General features: G+C 46.4%; 1 protein-coding gene across 2 annotated transcripts in view; it reads right to left on the bottom strand.

Annotated features, from left to right (window-relative positions):
• Nucleotides 1–14,894: 14,894 nt before the first annotated feature.
• Nucleotides 14,895–22,219, bottom strand: part of Clpb (ClpB family mitochondrial disaggregase) — a 124,847-nt gene continuing 117,522 nt past the window's right edge. For both annotated transcript variants that reach the window (XM_021166915.2, XM_021166917.3), the window contains 5 exons: nt 17,193–17,349; nt 16,492–16,565; nt 16,260–16,379; nt 15,944–16,048; nt 14,895–15,204 (listed from right to left, as the gene is read on the bottom strand). In XM_021166915.2, coding sequence (XP_021022574.1) covers nt 14,956–15,204; nt 15,944–16,048; nt 16,260–16,379; nt 16,492–16,565; nt 17,193–17,349 — 705 coding nt within the window. In that variant the 3' untranslated portion in view covers nt 14,895–14,955. The remainder of the gene's footprint in view (nt 15,205–15,943; nt 16,049–16,259; nt 16,380–16,491; nt 16,566–17,192; nt 17,350–22,219) is intronic.

Here is a 22,219-nt window from a genome sequence, read left to right on the forward strand (position 1 = left end):
GCCTGCACTCTTTCACATTTCCACTAGTAATAATTAGGATTCCAACATCTAGATTCTTATCAATTGCCATTCTTTAAGTTTTACTTTAAAAATTAGAGTTTTCTTAACGAGTATGAATAGGATTATACTCATTGCATCCATTTGCATTTTGGTTTTGATTGTGCATTTGGTTTGCATTTCTCTCAGGCATAGTGATACTGTAGTACTTTTTTGTTGGTGGTTGTCCTTTTGCATATCTTTGTGTACCTTTGTGTATATAGCTTTGTATATAAGTATGTGTCTTCGTTACTTTTCTATTGCTGTGAAGAGATACCATGACCAAGACAACTTATAAATTGAGGGCTTGCTTACAGTTCCAGAGGGCGAATCCATGACCATCGTGGTGGAACTGTGGCAGCAGGAAAGTATGGCACTGGAACAGTAACTGTGAGCTAATGTCCTCATCTTCAAGTTGGAGGAGGAGGGATGGGGGTGGAACAGAGCATGTTAGGAATGGCTTAGGCTTCTGATACCTCAGAGTTTACTTTCAGCAGGCACACCTCCTAATCCTTCCCACACAGTTCCACCAACTGGAGAACAAACATTTGTGCCCATGAGAGGCATTCAAGACACCAGAGGGTGACATCAGCTGTTTCAGATGTCTTTCTCTACCTCATTTTTGAGACAAGCTTTCTTTCTTTCTTTCTTTCTTTCTTTCTTTCTTTCTTTCTTTCTTTCTTTCTTTCTTTCTTTCTTTCTTTCTTTCTCTCTCTCTCTCTCTCTCTCTCTCTCTCTCTCCCTCCCTCCCTCCCTCCCTCCCTCCCTCCCTCCCTCTAAAGATTTATTTATTATTATACATAAGTACACTATAGCTGACTTCAGACGAAGCAGAACCAGAAGAGGGCGTCAGTTCTCATTACAGGTGGTTGTAAGCCACCATGTGGTTGCTGGGATTTGAACTCAGGACCTTTGGAAGAGCAGTCAGTGCTCTTACCCGCTGAGCCACCTCGACAGCCCAAGACAGGGTTTCTTACTGAAACCTGTGTTAGAATGAATGGCTGGCCAACAAGCCCTAGGAAAATACTAATACTCTTTTGTTGTTGTTGTTGCTGTTGGTTTAGTTTTGTTTTGTTTTTCTTTTCTGAGACAGGGTTTCTCTGCATAGCCATGGCTATCCTGAAACTTGATCTGTAAACCAGACTGCCCTCAAACTCATAAAACTTAAGAGATCTGCCTGCCTCTGCCTCCCAAGTGCTGGGGTTAAAGGAGTGTGCTACCACCCAGCTACAGTTTCAGTCTTACAGTTAGGCCTTTCATCTATTGTGAGTTAATTTCTGTGTATGTTGTAAGAAACAGATCGAGATTCTTTCTTTGCACATGGATATCCAGTTGTCCCAATATTTTTTGTGTTCTTTTGAATTGTAATTCGTAAGTGTTGATTTAACATTGGACACTATGTGTGGGCAGCAGTTGCTGTAACAGTATTTATGTCTAGATATGGGTATGGCCCTTTGTTGACTAGCAGAATGGAAAATTAGGTAACTTTATGAAGACCTGATTTGGATAGAGCATTTACTGTTGCTATGGTTACTGTAATAGAGGAGAAGAGCCAATAGAATCAATATATAATTATAAAGGGGGCTTATTAGATTGGCTTACACAATCAGAGGCTGGATAGTCCCACAACAGCCATCTGCAAGCCAGAGATCTAGGGAACCCAGTAGCTGCTCGGCCCAGGATTTGGAAGCCTCAGAGCGAGAAGGACCAATAAGGTAGCCCGGTCTGAGGCTGGAGGTCTGGAAACACCATGTGAGCTGCAGTCAGCTGTCTGTAGACAATGGCGGGGGCAGAGAACATGCAGTCTTAAGAAGAATTGGATTTGCTCTGGCAAGCAACCTCCTACTTATTGACTAATTGATTAATTGATGATTGGTTTATTGGTGCTAGGGATTCGGTATCCTATGACATCTCATACACTCTAAGCCAGTGCACTAACACTAAACTATATCTCTAGCCCTTGAAATGTCCATTTTCTCTTTTTCCCTCCTTCCTTCTTTAAAAATCTTTTATTTTGAAGTGCTGGATCCCTGGGGCTGGAGTTCCAGACAAGTGGTTGTGAGCTATCCAACCTGGGTGTTGGGGGAATTGAACTTGGATCTCCAGACCCTTTAATCCTCTATATTATATATAAATATATCTATGTGTATGTGTATGCACGTTTCCCTGCAGGTATGTGTATGTATCCCATTTGTGCCTGGTGCCTGTGAAGACCAGAAGAGGGAGTCAGATCCCCTAGAATCGAGTGACAGACATCTGTAAGCTGCCACATAGGAGCTGGAAACTGAACCTTGGTCTTCTGGTAGAGTGGGAAGTGCTCTTAACAACTGAGCCACCTTTCCAGCCTCCATTTTTTCCTTCAAAAAATTTTTAACGTCAAGAGAAGACATTGCATTTCATCAGTTCTTTTTCTATTGGAAGTAAGAGGATCATGTGGGTTTCCTCCCTCTACCATCTGTCAGTGTGGTATAGCAGCGCACTGATAGATTCTTCTCCTGTGAATTATCCTTGCACTCCAGAGATAAATCCTGCTCATAACAACATGTGGTCCTTTTAGAATATGCTACTGAATTTGATTTGCTAGCGTTTTGTTGAGGATTTCAGGCATCAGGTTCATAGGAGATGCTGCCTGGAGCTTTATTCTGGTGTCTTGCCTTGCCTTTGGTCTCAGACTAGGAGAACACCTTCCTTTCAAGGTTTTGGCACTAGGATTCTTATTCTTCTTTAACTCTTTGGTGGAGTCACTAGTGAAGCCATCCTGACTAGGGATTTTGTACGGACATTTATTTTATCTTTTATGTGCATTCATTTTATCTGCCTGCATGGATGTTTGTGAGAGGGTATTAGATCTCTTGGAACTGGAGTTACAGAGGAGGAGGAATTGGCCCAGGTCTAAGGCAAACCCTATGTGAGTTATCAAATGGGTGCTGGGAATTGAACCTGGCTCCTCTGGAAGAGGAACCGGTGTTCCTAACCACTGAGCCACCTCTCCAGTCCCTTGTCAGGACAATTTTTGATTACTGATTTAGTCTTTTTCCTAGTTGCCATGGTTTAACAGTTGATAATGACCCTATAATTTGCAAGTTGGGCACACCAAGGTTGTGGCATTGGGATGTGCTGTGGACCCATGGGAGGCCCTTAGACTGTAGTCTTTTTCCAGATGTCAGTACTCACTCTAGTATGTACCATGCCACCATCTGCCACTCTCCCCAGAACGGCCTGTGCTATGCTTAGAGCTACAACACAGAGTGAATAAACTTTTTTTTTTTTTTTTTTTTTTGGTTTTTGGAGACAGGGTTTCTCTGTACAGCCCTGGCTGTCCTGGCACTCGCTTTGTAGACCAGGCTGGCCTTGAACTCAGAAATCCGCCTGCCTCTGCCTCCCGAGTGAATAAACTTTTCACAGAAGTGCCTCAGGGATTTTGATAATGAGAAATAGACGTATAGATTCATGATAGGTCTGCTTATGTTCTCCCCTCTGTTTATGTTTTCCTCCCCTCCTCAAATTTCATCTTAACAGATTTTAATTATCATTTAAAATTTTATGTGTATGAGTGTTTTGCCTAAATGTATGTCTGTGCACCACATGGGTGCCTGGTGCTCCAAGAAGCCAGAAAAAGGCATCAGATCCCTGGAACTGAAGTTAAAGATGATTTGGAGCTACTGTGTGGGTGCTGGAATTGAACCCAGGTTCTCCGGAAGACTAAAAAGTGCTTTTAACTGCTGAGCCATCTCTAAGACCCCATCCATCTTGACAGGTTTTACATTCCTAGGGATTTATTCATTTTCTTTACGCTACCCATTTATTGGGGTATAGTTGTTCAGACTAGAAACACCCCACTTTCATTTTTGACTATAGGGCTGTTTTTGTTTGAGACATTTTCTCTGTATACTCCTGACTGTCCAGGCTGACCCTGACCTCAGAGCTCTGCCCGCCTCTGCCTCCTGAGTGCTGGGATCAAAGGCATGCACCACCTTTGGAGGCTGACTGAAGGCTGACTTTAGTAATTTGAGCCTTCAGTCTTGTTTTTTTTTGTTTTGTTTTGTTTGTTTGTTTTTTTTTTTAGGAGCCTTTTTCTTTTTGACTTTTTCATTTTCATGCCACCCTTGTTTATGTTCTAATCTTTACTGTTTCCTTCCTTCTGGCAGCCCTGGGTTTAGTTTCCTTTGCTCATTTCTTAAACTGCAAATTAGGGTTGTTTGTTTTTTGACAGGGCTTCTGTGTGTAACCCTGGCTGTCCTGGAACTCACTCTGCCTTGAACTTACAGGGATCTGTCTGCCTCTGCTTCCCAAGTGCTGGGATTAAAGATGTGCACCACCACCAGGCAGGGTTGATTTTTTTTTGAGACAGGTGCTCACCATATAGCCTGGCTGTCCTGCCTCTGGAGCTGGAATTAAGGTGCGACTATACTCAGTTCTTCATTTTTTTTTGTGCTTTTTTTTTTTTTAAAGATTTATTTATTTATTATATGTAAGTACACTGCAGCTGTCTTCAGACACACCAGAAGAGGGAGTCAGATCTTGTTACGGATGGTTGTGAGCCACCATGTGGTTGCTGGGATTTGAACTAAGGACCTTTGGAAGAGCAGTCGGGTGCTCTTACCTGCTGAGCCATCTCACCAGCCCCCAAGTTCTTCATTTTAAAACTTAAAACAAAAACAAAAACATTTGCTGCTGCTGCTGCTGTTGTATGCATTCTATGTCACTAGTATGTATAGATCCAAGGACCATTGTTGGAACTGGGTTTCCCCTTCCACAGTGTGGATCTCAGAGACTAAACTTAAAAACCATCAGACTTGCCAGGACCACCTTTACTGACGTTGCTGTTGTTGTTGTTTAAAGCACACTGGGCTTATTAGCCCACTGTCTCCTGGTTAAATTTCTGACCAAAAATAAATCAATCTGCCCCAAGTGTTCTCTTTGGATCCTCACACACGAGCTACTTCTCCGTCTCAGAAGTTTGAGGGTAACATGTCCTGTTTTGCATCTCTGTTGCTATGATAAACATCATGACAGAAAACAAATGGGAAGAAAGGGTTTGCTTCGAGCCCCAGGTCACAGTCCATCATCTGGGAAGCTGGAGGTGGGAAGCAGAGTGGAGGCCTGGAGGGATTGCTGCTCGATCCCTACAATTTCCCTATGATCCAGTACCACCCTCCCACGGTTAGCACTGCCCACAACGGGCCAGACCCTTTCACATCAACCATCAAACCAGAAAACACCCCACAGCCCAATCAGATGGAGGCAAGACCTCACTTGGATTCCCTCTCCCTACTTGACACTGGTTTGTGTCAAGTGGAGACAAAGTATAATTAGTTTTCAATGTTTACCTTCCTTGCTAGGATTAAAGGTGTTCACTGAACTTTCCAGACATTTAAATTCATGTCTTTCCTCAAAATTGGGAAGTTTTCAGCCATTATGTTTTCTCTGTCTTTGTATCTCAATTTCTTTTTAGACAGGACTGAATGTAGCTCAGGGTGGCCTTGAACTCGTGTAGTTGAGTGCACCTGGTTCCCCTGAGAGCGGGAATCACAGGTGTTCACTATCACACTCTGTTTATGTAGTTGGGTCAGGTCTTGAATCTTGACCTTCCTGCCTTAGCCTCTTGGCTACTGGGATTAAAGGCATGTGTTACCAGGAACTCCTGTGCACACTTGTGTGTGCATTTGTGTGTGTGTGTGTTGGAGGTCAAATCCAGGGCTTTATTCATGCTTGGCAGGCACTTCACTTCGGAGTTACCCTCCTACTGGTATTTACACTTTGTTCAGTTTTTAACTCTATCCATGTCTTCTCTTGGTTGAGTACCTTTTAGTCAGTATTTTAAAGATTTTACTAACTAGGCACGGTGGTGCATGCTTAAAATCCCAACTGAAGTTGGTTAAATGTTTACTGTCCTTGGAGAGGACCCAGTTTTGATTCCCATCACCCACAAGGCAACGCACAACCTTCTGCAACCTCAATTCCAGTGGTTTTGACACTTTATTCTGATTCTTTGAGCCCAAGGCATGCATGTATACATACATACATACAAACATACATACATACATGGAGGCAAACACTCATACATATAAAAAATTAAAAGGACCACAGAATAGGGAGGGTTAAGCTCTTTCAAGTTTGAGGACATCCTGGGCTACAAAGTTAAGTTTACAAGGGCAGCCAGGGCTACCTCTCAAAACAAAAATCAAAAAAGGTCTTGCTAGACTTGGTATTGTACCGTTTTAGGGAAGCGTCTGCTGGCTTATTTCTTCCTTTGAATGGGACAAATATCCCCTGCTTTGCCTTGTCTTTTTAAATTGAAACCTGGACAACTGAATCTAATAACGTGGGATTTCAGAAGTCAGATTCTCTCCTCTCTGAGGTTTGCAAATTTTGACTGCTGCAGGCTACCTTTGTGACAAGAATCAGTCTGAGCTTTCCGATCTCCATCTAAAGAGTTTTGGGTGACAGGGTCTGACTCTGAAGCTCAGGGCAGCATAGAACTTGCACGTGTAGCTGAGGACTGAGCCCAGGGCTCCACACTTGCTAGGCAATCATACTACCAACTGAACTACATGCCCAGGTTTTGTTTTTTTTTTCCATCACATCTTGTTCAACTTTTTTGTCTTCCTGTGAAATTTCATGACTTTACAATATTGAATAGGTAGCACACTGGTATGGTCCAAAACATGTCCCTCATGTCTAACTGCCTCTGCTTTGTGTGGTGGTCTGTGAATGCCTGAGTAAATACACCCACCTGTCTGATACAACTGAGATGAGAATATTTCCTGTTCTCATCACTTGTTACTGGTGGGGGTGGTCACAATGACATGTTCCCTATATTCTAGGTAATCTGAATACTTGGTGTGGCCTTACTGGGGGAAATGCATCTCTGGGGGCAGAGTCTGAGGTTTAAAAGTCTCTCGCCATCCCAAGTTCATCCTTGCTTCCTGTTTATGGTTGAAAATGTGACCCCTCACCTCCAGTGGGTCTCAAAGCCTACCCTCTTCCACCATTCCTTGCAGTGATGGTGATGGACTCATGTAGTGGGCTGGCCTAATGCTACTTGTATTCTAATGCTAATATTGGGCCCCAAGGCTGGTTGCCCCAGAGAGTCCTCACATTAGACACTAAGTGATCCTGCCCACAAGTTACTTGATTGGTAAATAAAGATGGTAATAGCTGGGCAGAAGAGACATGGGTGGGATTTAGGTTTTGCCAGCTTGGGGTTGGAGAGGAACCACGAGGGGGGGGAGAAGAATGCAAGGGCAGGAAGAAGCCACCGTGGATTAGAAGTCAAGAGCACGTGGCCCTGAGGGTTGGCCAACTGGAGTTAAGAGCAGCTCAGCTAAAACACGGTAATAACTCGAAGTCATCAATAGGAAAGTAGATTCTAATAGCAGAGGGAGTAGTATTTGTACAGCTCTTGTGTTGTTGAAGGCTTATTGTAAATATAAAGGCTGAGTGTGTCTTTCATCCAGGAACTTAAATAGCAAAGGCAGGGTAGAAACCTCAGGCTGGGATTAAATAATCACTACAACAGACTCGTCCTTTTGGAAGTGTAATAATTCCCAAGTAAACCTCTTGTACAAGCTGCCCTGCTCTTGGAACTTTATCACAACAACAGAAAAGTAACCAATACAATGGTACGATAAAGAGGTGTATATATATATATATTTTTTTTTTTTGTATACTGAGCTTTTATTTAGTCAGCCACCAAGTTAAGTTTTAACAACTGCCTTTGGGTTTTCTAAATACACAATTGCACATCAGAATTTACTTTCCACAATTTGTTCCCATTTGGTATTCTCCTCTAGCTGCTTTCACAGTAATGTCCTGCCTTGTTCAGCCTTGAGAGGCAGCCAGCACTTACAAGTCAAACACTTAAGTAGTTTCTTGGTGGTTGATCATATACATACAAATGTTTTCTTGAACTTAGGGTTTTTATCAAATCCCAGTCAAAACAACATACACATGTTTTATCTTTCACTTAAAGACCTTAATTTTAAAGTTGTTCTAAACTTAAAGTTGCAAACAGAATATAAAGAATTTCTGTACACTTTCCTGCAGATTTCCAAACAGTAACTGCAGCTTCTCCTCCTGTGTACATCGCAGAAACGTCTCAAATTGTCTTTATATTTTCTAAAAATGAGGGCATTCTCTTCAACAATAATTGTAATTGTAAAGGTGAAACAGATATTCTCCTTCCAGAGGACTAGCTAGCACTCGCTGGTTTGATGGTATTGCTGACACTGGCTGCAGGTGCTTACGGTTCAATTTACTTACTTGGAACTTCTACATATAGTCAGAGGTGACACTGGGATGATCTTTTGATCAGTCTTATCAAGTCTGAGCTCATTCATTCAATCATCCCTTCCTTCCACAGGGTCTCATGTAGGTCTGCTGGCCTCACAGTCACTACCCAGGGATGATCCTTCAGCCTCCACCTCCCAAGTGCTGGGACTACAAGAACGAGCCACCGTGGACCACCCAACTACCTTTTTAAAAGACAAAGACTCATATAGTTCAGGCTGACCTTGAACTCGTAGCTGAGGATGACTCTGGACTCCCAATCCCCCTACAGCCATCTCCCAAGTGGTTTTTATAGAATGGACCATTAAGCCAGATTGGTCTTTTTGGATTGGTCTAAAGCATTTAGAACTCATCCTCTAATATTTGGGAGGGCAGTGATGCCTACATCTGTGTATCTACATATATCATGCACACATATACACGCATAGATGTATTTTAATTTACTCTATATTGTTACTTTTCTGTGTTAGGGTAGAACACTAACCAAAAGCAGCTTGGGTGAGTAGAGAGTTTATGGCTTATTGCATACAGATGTCCACTGAGGGAAGCCATCAGGAACTGAGCCAAGGCACAGAGGAACAGCGTCCAGGCTCTCCCATCCACTTTGACCATTAGCTAAGCCCACCTGCCCAGGGATAGCACTGCCCATACAAGGCTGGGCTCAAGTGGAAACTGAAGGGTTCTTTGGAAAGTCAGTTGTGTTGGATGGTGTTTTGCTGGAGCAAACACGTGAAGAAGTGTTTTCCTGGAGTGGACACAGGTGAAAGGCTAAGGCAGACTTGTGAAGAAACATTTTGCTGAAGCAGACAGATGAAAGGAAACACGTGCTAAAGAAAACACGTGAAAGGACATGGAATGAAGGATTCTTCGCTAACGACACACATGTATTGATCTGCCTTACATGGCATAGTTGAGCTGCATCTGTCGGGACTCCATAGAGAAAAACGCACTTCTGGTGGTGTGTCAGTTTCTTGCTGCTTCTGAGGACTTGGGCTGATTGGCACAGTGATATCAGCTGAGACAGATGCACTTGCTAAGGCAAGACTGGTGGAGGACATGTGATGTTTGGAGGGAGCATAAAAAGGACTCGACGGACTGTGATGGAAGCTGAGCTTGGCTTGGTTACATAGTTAAACACGTCTTAGTCTCTCCCATCTTCATAGATCTCCACTTTGCTGAGACGAGGCACAGCAGAGAACTTCTCCTGGCGTTCCTCCAGGTCCCTCCTGCTGACTGGTGCTGAGGCTGAGGCCTGGCTGTCTCCGCTGGGTATTGCTACCGCTGCTGACCTGTGCGCTGAACTGCTGATTTCCTGACAACACAGATGGCAGTCGCTCCAAAGAACCATTTCTAAACCCGTCCACTTCCCCCGTAGTCTTTCTTTCCCACTACTTCGGGTGGGTGGTGGGCTACAAGGGAGGTTAAAGCATTTAAGAACCACCATTAAAAGTAGCTTTTTTTTTTTTTAAAGTACACTGGGCCCTCCTTCCTAAATTTGCCTTTAAAAAATGCCCACAGTCTTGCCCACCAGCCAACCAAATAGGACAGTTTCCTCAACCGAGTCCCTATTTTCCCAGGTGGACGGGTCAAGCTGAAACTAATTATATATATATTCCAAATCACAAGTTTAGTCCTGGGCTGGGGAGATGGCGTAATTGGTAAAGGGCCTGCTCCACGAGCACCTACATGGAAAGCTCAGGGTGGTACTCGCTTGTACCCGGCACGAGAAGCAAGGAGTTGCTTGCTCAGCCTCCAACCCAAGTCAAGACCTGTCTCACAGACTACCAGCCGGTGGATGGTGCAGCAGGTGGAGCAGGTCCCCTGGCTCCAGACTGCCAGAGCATGCCATGGCGTATGTGCCCTCCCCATCTCCATACACTAAGTAAAGATGTAATACCACTAATATTGTGACGTACTAACAACAAACACACGGTGAATCCCGAGGATCACGCCTGAGGCTGACCCCTGATCTTTACACATGCCCTCTCTACAGCATGAACACAGACTCACACCAGTGTAGATTGTGGTAGTGGGGAGGCAGAGGCAGGTGGATCTGTGTGGATTTCAAGGCTAGCCTGGTCTACACAAAAAGATCCTATCTCAAAAAAATAAAAAACATGCCCACAGCCACCAAAAACAAAACCAGTTTTTATTATTGTTTTTGAGGGTGGTGGTGGTGATGGACAGAGCCTCACACAGGTTAAGCAACTGCTCTATGACTAAGTCCCCCCTCCTCTGACAACAATACAATCAGGCTACATCTTCCATGTCTTCATATTTGTTGCTGTACAAGTCTAGAAATGATTTCCCCTCTCAGAACTACCTGTCATTTCTTACTCATCTTGTGTTTTCATTATTTGGCCTTTTCATGACTCCCTTTTCCCGTGGCAGCTTCAGCAAATTTTACCTATTTAACTTACACTTTTAGCTGACCCACAAAGACCGGCCTGCTTCAGCCTCCTCAGCACTGGGATCCTAGGAGTGGGTCACCATATCTGGCTAGTTAATTTTTTAAAAATCGTTTTCTTAGGTGGAACAACAATATGAACTAACCAGTGCCCCCAGAGCTCGTGTCTCTAGCTGCATATGTAGCAGAAGATGGCCTAGTCGGCCATCATTGGGAAGAGAGGCCCCTTGGTCTTGCAAACTTTATATGCCCCAGTAAAGGGGAACGTCAGGGCCAAGAAGTAGGAGTGGTTGGGTAGGGGAGCAGGGGGGTCAGGGGGGAGGAGGGAGCGTATAGGGGACTTTCAGGATAACATTTGGAATGTAAATGAAGAAAATATCTAATAAAAATTGAAAAAAAAAGAGTATCATTAATTTTTAATTTTATTTTAATGTGTTTGAGTTCAGGTGTACCATGTATGCAGGAGCTCACAGAGGCCAGGAGGTGTTGGATCCCCTGGAACTAGAGCTACAGCTGTGCTCTGCCCCGTGGGTGCTGAGAACTGACTCTAGGTCCTCTATGTAGGAGAGCAATCAGCACTCTAAACTGCCCAACCATCAATCCAGCCCCCAAGGCGTTATTTTTCCTCCTCACTAACTCTAAATCTAAAATAATCGCCACATACTTTAAACTCACCCTCCTCCTGCCAGAGGCCCCTATCCCAACTTGCAGGGATGACAGGTTTGTGCAAGACCTGCTCAGCCATCTCTCTTTTGCACCACATCCAGGGATGTCAGGGCCTATATAAGTAGCCAGCTGTCACCTTGCTTTGCTTACGCAGTTCTCAGTCCTGTTGGGTCCCACCTCCTGACTTCATGTTCCCACCAAGTCAAAGAATGCTGAACAAATAAACAACTGTGTCCTGTCTTAGGGCCTCCCCACCTAAATATTCCTGGAGCATTTGTTACACGCTGGACCAGGGCAGGCTCTCTGAATGTTAAGCCAGGCAGGTCAGGTGTCCTCCTGCAGCTTGTGTTCTAGTACAGACCGATACCAGGACAAGCGGTGCATGCACGCTGAGCAAAGCCCAGGAAGGGAGGGACTCAGGCACTGGACTAGTCCAGCATAACCAATGGGGTCTGGCCTCTTGATGGAGGTGACAACCCAAGTACCTCAGAGCCCAAGGACCTATTCTGCTCCCCATCCTACAATCAGGAAGGTGGCTATGGGGTTTTCAGTCATAAAAATGATCTAGTTTTGAGTTAAATGGCAGCTGTCCCTGGCCACAGTTGAGGATCCAACAGGAAGGAGGCCTAGGGGATGGGCACTGTCCCAGTGACTTAAGTCTTGAGCACAGCGGTTCTCAACCTTCCTGATGCTGTGACCCTTCTATATAGTGGTGACCCCCAAACACAAAATTTTTGTTGCTACCTCATAACCGTAATTTTGCTACTGTTGTGAATCATAATGCGAGCGTTTTCTATGGTCCTAGTGAAAGACTTGTTTGACCCCAAAAGGAATCGCTACCCACAGGTTGAGAACCACTGCTCTATGACAAACACAGGAGAAGGAAAGAAAGAGAAACAGGCAAGGAAGAAGCAGAAAAGGATAGTAAGGTTCTAAGAAGGCCACATGTGCTGGAGGTGGGCCAGTGGTTAAGAGCACTTACTGCTCTAGGTGGACTCAGGTTCGAACCCAACACCTACATGGTGGCACAACACTGAAACTAGTTCCAGGGTATCCACCACCCTCTTCTGGCCTCCTGAGGCACTGCACACATACGGCGCACAGACACACTCACACACATAATTCTTTAGAGCATCAAGAAACCATTGGTTCACACAATAACAGGAAACAGGAAGGCCTTGGAGAAATGGGAGCTGTGGCGGGGAGGCTGCGAGTTGGCCCAGGACAGTCTACAGTGGCAGAACATGGAGGTGCAAGCAACGCCAAAGCATGAAGGAGCTCACATAGGCCCCACGTGGCTGCTCGGAGCATTACAGTTCCTACTACATCATAACCACAGAATACATGGGCATACATTCTGAGTAAATGAATGAGGTAAAGGGTTTCTTTGGAACAGAACACCAATTATTAAACACAGATGGATAAGGAACAACAAATCTGCACAAGTAAAACAGGAAATTCAACAGTAAAATGTCTCAGCTGAGATGGACACTTACTCTAAAAAATATAAGCACGTATAAAGCATTTACACAGCTTTAAGTACCTTCCCAGAACATTATCATTACTTTAAAAATGTATTATTACTGTCATGTATATGTCTGTGTATGTATGGGGGCGGGCAGTCACCACGTGTGTGGTCAGAGGACCATTTTTTTGATGTTGGTCCCCTACCTTCATCTTTATATGGGTTCAAGGAATTAACTCAAGTCATCAGGCTGGGTAAAAAGTGCCATAACCTGCAGGGCCATGGTAGAGGATTGCTGTTTTTTAAGACAAGGTCTCACTCTGCAGCCCTGGCTGGCCCGCAGCTCTCTCTGCAGACCAGGCCAGTCTCAACTTTATAGAGATGTATTTACTTGACTCTTGGAGATTGGGTTTTACTATGTAGCCTAGGCTGGCCTGGAACTCAGTATGCAGCACAAAGTAGCCTCAAACTTGTGACGATCCTACCTCAACCTCCCAATTGCTGGGAGTCCAGGCATAAGCCAGTAAGTAGTTTGGCTTGATTTTAGTTCTAGGAAAAAATTATATTTATACGCTTATTTATTTTTGTGGCACTGGGAATCAACCCAGGCCTCTGTGCATGCTAGCCAAGGTCTAATACTACACCCTAGCCTGAAACTTTCAATTTTACAGTAGAGAACCTTTTTCTAGACAACTCGAGCTTTGGGGTTACAGTTAACACTGCCATGTGCTGTGAGGGAGGCAGCAGGGCATTGGTCTCTGTGTTCACCTTGCCAAAAACGCAGACCCCCAATCTCATCAGTGAGAGCATTAGATAGATCTCGGCTGAAGGATATTCTACAAAAGAACTGGCTTGGACTCTTCAAAAATGTCACGATCTCTGAAGAGCAGGGAGGACACAGAAACTGCCTTGGGCAGACACAGGGGAAGGCGACGGAAAGGAGAATGCACTGTGGGATATCCAGGCTGGTGAAAGCCACAGCCTGCAGGTGGGGCAGGAGTGTGTGGCAATGCTCCTTTCCTGGTCCTGTCACTCCCCATGCGTCTATGCTGTGTGACAGGAGAGGCTGAGGTAAAGGAGTAAGAGGTTTACTTTTTTTTTTCTTCATAATTTTCTGTAAGCCTAGAGAATTTCAAAGTAAAAAGAGAATACAGTTTTGAGGTAGTGAGGAGCAGGCTGCCTCTTAGGGGTGAGGTGGTGTCACTCAGAGCTGTGAGCATCTTGTCATGACAATCTATGAATCATGGCATTGACTTCAGCCCTGTCTAAACATCTTGACAGAGGCTGGCTAACACACAGGAGGGCTCTACTCAGTCCTGTAGTGGTGATGGTTTCTGCAGATGATGCAGAATGACTTGCCAGGCCCTGCTGTGTCCTCCTGTCCTTCATGGGCACGCCAGGCCCATGGAATTGCTACCTGGCTGGGATGGCAGTTAAGAGACAGAGCTAAGGCAGACCTGTGCCCACCTGTGTGGAGCCTGACTCCAGCCTTGCTCCCACAGCACCTTCCATTATCTAGACTGCCAGTCTGCTGAATGAGCCCCATCTCAGAGCTGAGGTGTTCACCTGGGACCATGGTCCCACCCCAGAGGAAGGCAGGAAGAGGAACCAGTCAGACCTATGGGTGCTCTACACTGGCTCAGTCACAAGCCTTGACTCTGACAGTTGTAGGGCATGGGAAAGAGGTAGCTGTAGAATAAACTACATACAGAGCTACCTGTGCTTGGGGCTCCTGGCTTCCCCCACTGCCACGGGGCCATCCTGGGGATGAGCTGCATCAGCACAAGCAGAGGTGGCGCACCACTGCCTGAGCCCTATCTTCTTCAGCCAGACTTGTTCTCCGCTGCATGTTTCTGAGCTTCTGGCCACATGTCAATGTTCTAGTGAGGACATGGAATGGAGTGCACACTGAAGTGCAGACCAGGCTTCCTGTTCCTTGCCTTGGAGATCATAACAGACTATGAACCCCACAACCAAGAAACGTAGGAGAGGATGCTAGGCCTTGGAAAGGCATGAGGGCAAGGTGGATTGGTTGCCATGCCACAGCAAGGGGCCTTTATTAGATGTTCAGGGCACAGACAGGTGGATGCTAGATGGTGTAGCACACCTTCTCAGGGTGGAGTGGTGCCTGGATGTCCAGTTTGCGGGTCTTGCTGTCCTTATCAATGATCTCCAGTCGCAATGTAGGTGGACGCTTCTCAGCCTGGGGTGAGGGCAGCTCAGGGCTCTTGAGGAGGTGCTTGTCTGAGTCCTCCACAGTGATACGCAGGGTGCAACCCCCTGGTAGCAGGTCCTGCTCATAGGCTGCTGCCAGTTGGTTTACCACACGCCGCTCTACCTGCAGGTGGTAGAAGATGACATGGCCATTATGCCTTGGCCTGCACCTGACCTGTGGCTGGAGCCAGGAGCTGGAGCTGGCCTCTGTCATGTGTTTGGGTGAGCCAGCATCTCGGAGTCTTAGTTCTTACTTGCAAACTGGGCTAAACAGCTACAAGCTCACAGGCTACTGCTAAAGGCTTCATGATGGTAGTTTTTGAGGCTCTCAGCCCAGGTTCTTCAAATGAGGGTTCATACTAACTCATCCTGCTTAAGAGACTATTTTTAAAAATTAATTTATTTATTCACTTTACATCCTGATCACCCCCTCCCGACTGTCCCTCCTCTCCTCTCAGTCCCTTACAATTCCCTCCATTACCCATTCCCCTTAGTTTTTTGTTTTTTCTCTCTCTCTCTCTTTTTTAAATGTACATTGGTGTTTTGATTGTATGTACCTGTGTGAGGGGTCAGATCCCTGGAACAGGAGTTACAAACAGTTGTGAACTGGCATGTGGGTGCTGGGAATTGAACCTGGGTTCTCTGGAAGAGCAGCCAGTGCTCCTAACCATCTCTTCAACGCCCCCTCCCCACCACTTAGTTTTAATTGATTATCTTTTTTTTAGTTCTGAAAGGACTTCTGTTGGTATGGATAATTCTAGCAGCTAAACTACAGGGAGACTGGCTGAGCCTGAAGTTAAGTCTGTGGTCACCAGGGAGAAAGGTATAAAGGTACCATGCTTGTTTCAGGCTTCTGTGCTCACCTCATGCTTAATGGAGCGGGCACCATAGTGGACGTTGTAGCCATCAACCAACACGTCTGCCACCTCGCGGTCCCACAGTAGTGTGATGTTGTGCCTCTGCTTGGCCTGAGGTGGGTCAGAGAGAGGTCTGTCTGCATGTGGCCCAGGGCCTTCCAGTTCTAGGCACATTGGTCCAAGAGGGCCTTGAGACTGTGCTCCCTGGACAGCCGGACCCACATCACCTTGGGGTCATTCTTTGAGTTCCAGATATCTTATCCCACCCATGGGCAGTCAGTTCTCTTACTTATCCCCACCCATGGGCAGTTAGCTCTCTTACTCTCTTGGCCCAGAAGTTCAGTTCCTTGTTGACCAGCTGGATGAGCTCTGAGTGGCAGAAAGGGAGGAAGTAGACGATCTCATTGATCCGTCCCAGAAACTCGTCTCTCCGGAAGTGAGCCTGCAGAGCCAGGTTAAGGGGAGGTGTCAGTGATGTTGGGCAGGGACTTCCATATTTCATGTGTGGTTCCTCTGTCCTAAAGCCCCCACAGGAGGTCAGAAGAAAAACTCACTTTCAAGATGGGTCGGATCACATTCTCTTTAAAGTTCTTGGAGATGGTGATCTTGTCACTCATCTGGACATCCCCTGGGAAGACAGATCATAAAGTACTTACCTGCTACACTCAGAGAACTCTGGGCTATGTTGGCTCTATGGAAGAGCCACGGGCTTTCTGCTGAGTGCATGCAGCCAGTCTAAGGTCCCTGGGCCTAGTATTGACCTCCTCAATAACTAGACACTTCTGAGGCCCTTTGGCTCACAGATGCCTGAAGCCACAAACTCAGGAGAGAGTTGTTTGAGACAGGAGAAGATTCAGGATGAAGGCCTGAGTTCTGACTTAGCAAAGAGGCTCCAGGGCTCATCCTGAGGAGAAAGGCAGATGCAGCCTCTCTCTGATGCCATCTCTGAAACCTCATGTGAGGCCTTGCCCACTTCCATAATTTCTGACCTGGTATTTCTTCAGAGTCTGTTGAGTGTGTATCTCTCTAGACCCATGACTGTGTGTGTGTGTGTGTGTGTGTGTGTGTGAGTTTCTGAAGCCCTCCTGTAAACCAGTAGGCCTGGGATTTACTGAGGGAGGAACACAATCTCTTGTCCTCGATACTCTCTGGTATGATGCCTGTTTCTGCTCTAAGAAGCTCAACTCCATTTCTACCTCTAAGTATGCTAGTGGTCACATGACCTCCCTGAAACAGCCCAGGCCATACACCATACCAAGGTTTTCAGCGATTCGATTTCGGCTCATCTCCAAAGCTTCCTGTCTGAGCTGCAATGCATGCTGGGCAATCTCATCACTGGCTACATTGGAAGTCATGATGAAGATGGCATCCTTGCAGTCAATGGTCTTCCCCTTGCCATCTGTCAGGCGGCCCTGGTGAGGATGAGGGATGGTAATGTTTAGGAAGCTGGCAGCTGGACAAGCTCCACCAGACAGCTGTTTTCCAATGCTCTATGCTGATGCCCCTCACTCTAAGCTCTCTGGGCATGGGACTCACGTCCTAACAACAATGGCTTCACTGATTGATGCCTCCATGTGAGGTGGACCTGCTTTTGGTCCTCAGGGCACCTAGAATCCCAGGGGCTTCCAGTTGTCAGTCTGATTTCCCACCAAACACACTTCCTTTGGAGGCCTACTCTAGGCTGGGACTTGTTGAGCCTGTCATGATCCTGGTCTAGAGGGTCAGTGAGACCAGAAAACAATGACAATGATGAAGGGAAGCCTGGGTCGCTTGCTGTACCCGTGCAGGGTAGGATGTCCTAGAGGACGATTATGAGGAATAGAAGCTGTCACTGGTGAAATGCTTTATGAAAGCAAGCTGGGCAAATGGTCAGACAGCTGTTATTCCTGTGGCCTAGGTTATCTTGTAAAGTCAGACAGCACTCACTTCTACATCTTGTTTTTTTTTTTTTTTTCTTGAGAAAGGTCTTACTATGTAGCTGAGAATGTCCTGGAACTATGTAGACAAGGCTGGCCACAAACTCACAAAGATCAACTTGCTTCTGCCTCCCAAGTGCTGGGATTAAAGGCTTTTACCACTATGCCCAGATTTTTTTTTTTTTCTTTTCTTTCTTATACCATGCAGGTGTGGGTGCCTGCAGAGGTAAAAGGACAGTACCATATCCTCTGGAGGTGGAGTAATAGGTGGTTGTAAGTCACATGACATGGCTGCTAGGCTTGAACTATAAGAAGCACTTTTAACTCCTGAGCCATTGTCTCCTAGCTTGCTTTTTTTTTTTTTTTTTGGTTTTTCCAGACAGGGTTTCTCTGTATAGTCCTGGCTGTCCTGGAACTCACTCTGTAGACCAGGCTGGCCTCGAACTCAGAAATTCGCCTGCCTCTGCCTCCCAAGTGTTGGGATTAAAGGCGTGCGCCACCACGCCCGGCTCCTAGCTTGCTTTTTATCTATCTATCTATCTATCTATCTATCTATCTATCTATCTATCTATCTATCTATCTACCTACCTACCTACCTACCTACCTACCTACCTACCTACCTACATATCTACCTACGCACATGCCTATTTATTTTCTGAGACAGGGTCTCATGTAGGCCAGCCAAGCTTCATACATATTGTGTAACTCTTGAACTCTAGATCATCCTGCCTCTGCTTCCTTAGTGCTGGGACTATAGGTGTGTGCTACCATGTCCAGCCTATCTATTTTTAGAGCCATTCTTCATCCCGGCAAAGGGGGTGATGGCAAGGTTCCTTCTTTAAACACTTTAGGATGTTTCACGGAGTGACACCGAGGAAGCATCCCTTCTGGAGCAGGTATACAGTAGAATGAGAAAAGCAACGGCAGGGACAGAAGAGCAAGTGCAGTGCTCTAAAGCAATCAGGTCAAGGGGGACATCCCTGGGGACAAAGCAAGCCTCAAGGGCATCTAAGCATGACAATGGACACATGTGACGTGTTGAGCAGGGTCTCACTGAGGAATCAATGGACTGGCAGGTGTCACTACAGTGCCTCCTCCATCCATCTCCAGAATGGAACAGCCCTGGGTAGAGGCCCGTGTCTGGCCTCAGTGTTCAGCACTCACTTGCTGACTGCTTGGATCTTTCCAATTACAGAGAACTCAAGCTCAGAGACTAGCTGCATGTTCAGAGTCTTATAGCTAGAATACAGGACAACAGAGACAACCTGACCCCAGAGCTATGCCTTGCCCTCTGAACCAGGCTAGAGAGCATCCCAAGGGTACCTCATTATACCTGGCTTTCCTTCTAGGCCAAATTTAATTTGTATCCTTTATTCTTTCCTCCTAACCAGAGGTAGGAGAGATGGAGAGGGATAGAATCCCTGCCTGGGGTTGTCTGAGTCAGAGCTAGAGAACCTGGCCCTGGGGACAGATCACTGAACCATGGTGGGTTCCTGCCCCAGTTTAAGCCTGTCACCGTGCTTATGTCAAACTTCTGTTCCCTTTGCCTGATGACCCCAGGCTCAGTCAGGGCTTGTCTTTGCCTCTAAAGTCCATGTACTGACAAGCACCAGAGTGCTGGGCATGGCTCCTGGCTTCTTTTGCTTAGCGTTTGGCCTAGGCCTCCAAGAAAGCATTAATTCCAAGGGGGCGTGGCACCCCACATCTTAGAGTTGGTCACCCTGCTGTCCCTGGTTTGGGATGGGAAAAGGGAAGAAGGCTCAGCTCTTGAGCTGTTAACCCCCAGCTCTTTGCTTTGCTAACTGGCTCTAACACAACCAAATCAGTGGGGGGACAGCTTGAACTTAGGATTAAGTCTGGGTGCTCATATGACATGACCCAAGCATGTGCACACAGCACTTTGTGTGTTCTACACTGGCCTTCTGAGCTAATTCCTGATGGCTGAGTTCATACATTGCTGTCCTGGACATAGTAATAACCTAGCAGCAATTACAGTGTGAGACCAAAGCTCTGTTCATAACTGGGCCTCAGGACGGTCCACCAAGGGCCAGGGGAACAGGTATACTGCACAACTGATCCCAAGGGTGACTTTTAACATTCACATCTTAGTTTTCTTGGACAATTAAGATATCCCAAAGATAGAATTGTCCTTGTCAGTTATCCTGGCTGGGATACAAATCTCACCCTTGGCTTATGAGCTACCTATCAGCCCTGCCTGGACTTAGGGTTAGAATCCTTATGAGTCTTTGAAGGGAAGAAGAGGGGGGTAGTGCTCGAGGGACCAGGCTTTTTCTGGGACTTCTATGTTGGGCTATAGACTCTCTTTCCTGGAGATGACCCAGTGTTCATGGTACTTTGGTGACAGCTAGAGAGTTTTTGATTTTTCTCCATGCAGGGTTGGGAGGTCAGGCCTGGCAGGGTCCAGGGACTTCTGTCACCCCACACTCTGGATCACGTGACCTTATAACCACTGCATTTGTTATTCCCCCCTTCCTCAGGGGCCCTGTCTACCAGCTCATCAGTAACACACAGGGAGTGGCCCCGTCTGCCTTGTACAATGCCTCAAGAATGAACACGTGTGCTACACTCTGTGGATCGCCTGTCGCTGTGGTGACTCCTCCTTGAACCTTTGATCTATGCTGGGCTTGCAGCTAATCCCTCACTGCTTCTGGGCCACGGAATCCTCTTTAGATTGACAGGGGCCATTCCTTTGGAAGCTTCTATTAGCCTTTGAGCTGAAGGAATCATGAATGGTGACTTTTGGCCAGACTATTCCTAAATATTCCTAAATTGGAGAATCTCTGGGCTGGTCCATAGAAATCACATTCTCAGCACTGTCCCAGGGGTCCCCTTCCTCCTCCTGCATCTGCTGCTTGGCCTGCAGATTTCCTTGCTTTAGCTCATGGGCTCAGCCACTTGATTACTCAGGCTAGACATTGGCTCATGGGGCCAATACCTCTCTCCTCAAAGATGTCTAGGGCTCATGAAATTTGCTTTGGACCAGGCTGCTGCAGCTACCGACGGATTCTTCAGTTGACTCTTCACTGGGTCTCTTCCTGTGAGGCCCCTCCTTTGCATACCTGCCTTCAGAGGGTCTTTGTAAAGTGAGAATCTGACACTGCTGCTTAAAGGTCTTTCAAATATTCCTTATCCCCTGTAGGTTAAATCTATATTCTTTGCCTGCTTTAAGTATTATTTGGTGTGTGTGTGTGTGTGTGTGTGACCAAGGATGGAACCTGGGACCATAGCATGCTCTGAACTCTCTCCCTCACCATCTCATCTGTACTGCTCTGCTCTCACTTTCTGAATGGCAGCCCTGGTAAAGAGCTGTAGACCCTGGAGCCTTGGTGCTGTCAATGTTTTTCTTCTAGCCCTGTGTCTGCCTCATAAGCGCATGGTGGGCAGTGCACATCTTTAAACCCAGCACTGTGGAGACAGAAGCAGGTGGGTTTCTGAGTTTGAGGCTAGCCTGGTCTACAGAGAGTTCTAGGACAGCCAGGGCTACACAGGGAAGCCCTGTCTCAAAAATCAAATCAAATCAAATCAAATCAAATCAAGCAAACAAACAAGCAAACAAAAAAACAGGTAAAATAAGAATCTGCAGTTAGTCAACCGAGCGTTTTCCAGCTTGGGCTTGGGGAATAGCTGGAGCGAGGGCACCAGTCCAGAGCCCATCCTTAATAAGCATGTGTGCTTAAATCTGAGTAAACTCAGACTGCACCTTTGGTCAGTGGGATCAAGAGCTTCACAGACTAGCAGACTGGGCTGTGTGCTGCAGGAAGGAATTAGCATCAGCTTCCTAGAGGTCTCCAGTGGAATGGTGTGGCAGGACAGGGAGGCCACTGGCGTGCTCCAGTGGACAGGTTGTCAGCAGCAGCTTTACTTTTTTCGGGGCCAAGGGGGACACCACAGTAATCTGTGGGAAGGCCACAGGCCAAACAGGCTGCCAGCTCACCTCCCTAAGCAGAGCTCTCCCTCGAGTGCTTCCCTGCAGACTGGCCTCCTCTGGCCCTAGATGCCCCTGTAAGCTTTGGACTGGTCTGTAGTTTAAGCACCTTTAACTCAGTGTTCCTCTGAGGATGGGATGAATTGACACATACGTTTCTTAGAATGGTGTGCACAAAGTGCAAAACCTCCAGTTCTTATCTCTCTGTGCTTCTACCTGCTTCCTAGGTAGGTAGGGGTGGGTGTGGTTCACAGCCGAGCACCTGCATCTCCCCAAGTGGCCCTGAGAGGGAGGCTTAGAACACATGCATGACTGAATGGGAGCTCTGGAGGACAGGCCTTTCCTTTTGCAAGTCAGCTAACTGGGAAGATGGCAGCTAACTGGGGAAAAGGCAAAAAACACTGGGCCTGCTGGGAGGCT

This window comes from Mus caroli, unplaced genomic scaffold (assembly GCF_978045245.1).
Source record: "Mus caroli unplaced genomic scaffold, Mus_caroli_1 scaffold_8, whole genome shotgun sequence".
In the NCBI taxonomy this organism is placed as follows: Eukaryota; Metazoa; Chordata; class Mammalia; order Rodentia; family Muridae; genus Mus; species Mus caroli.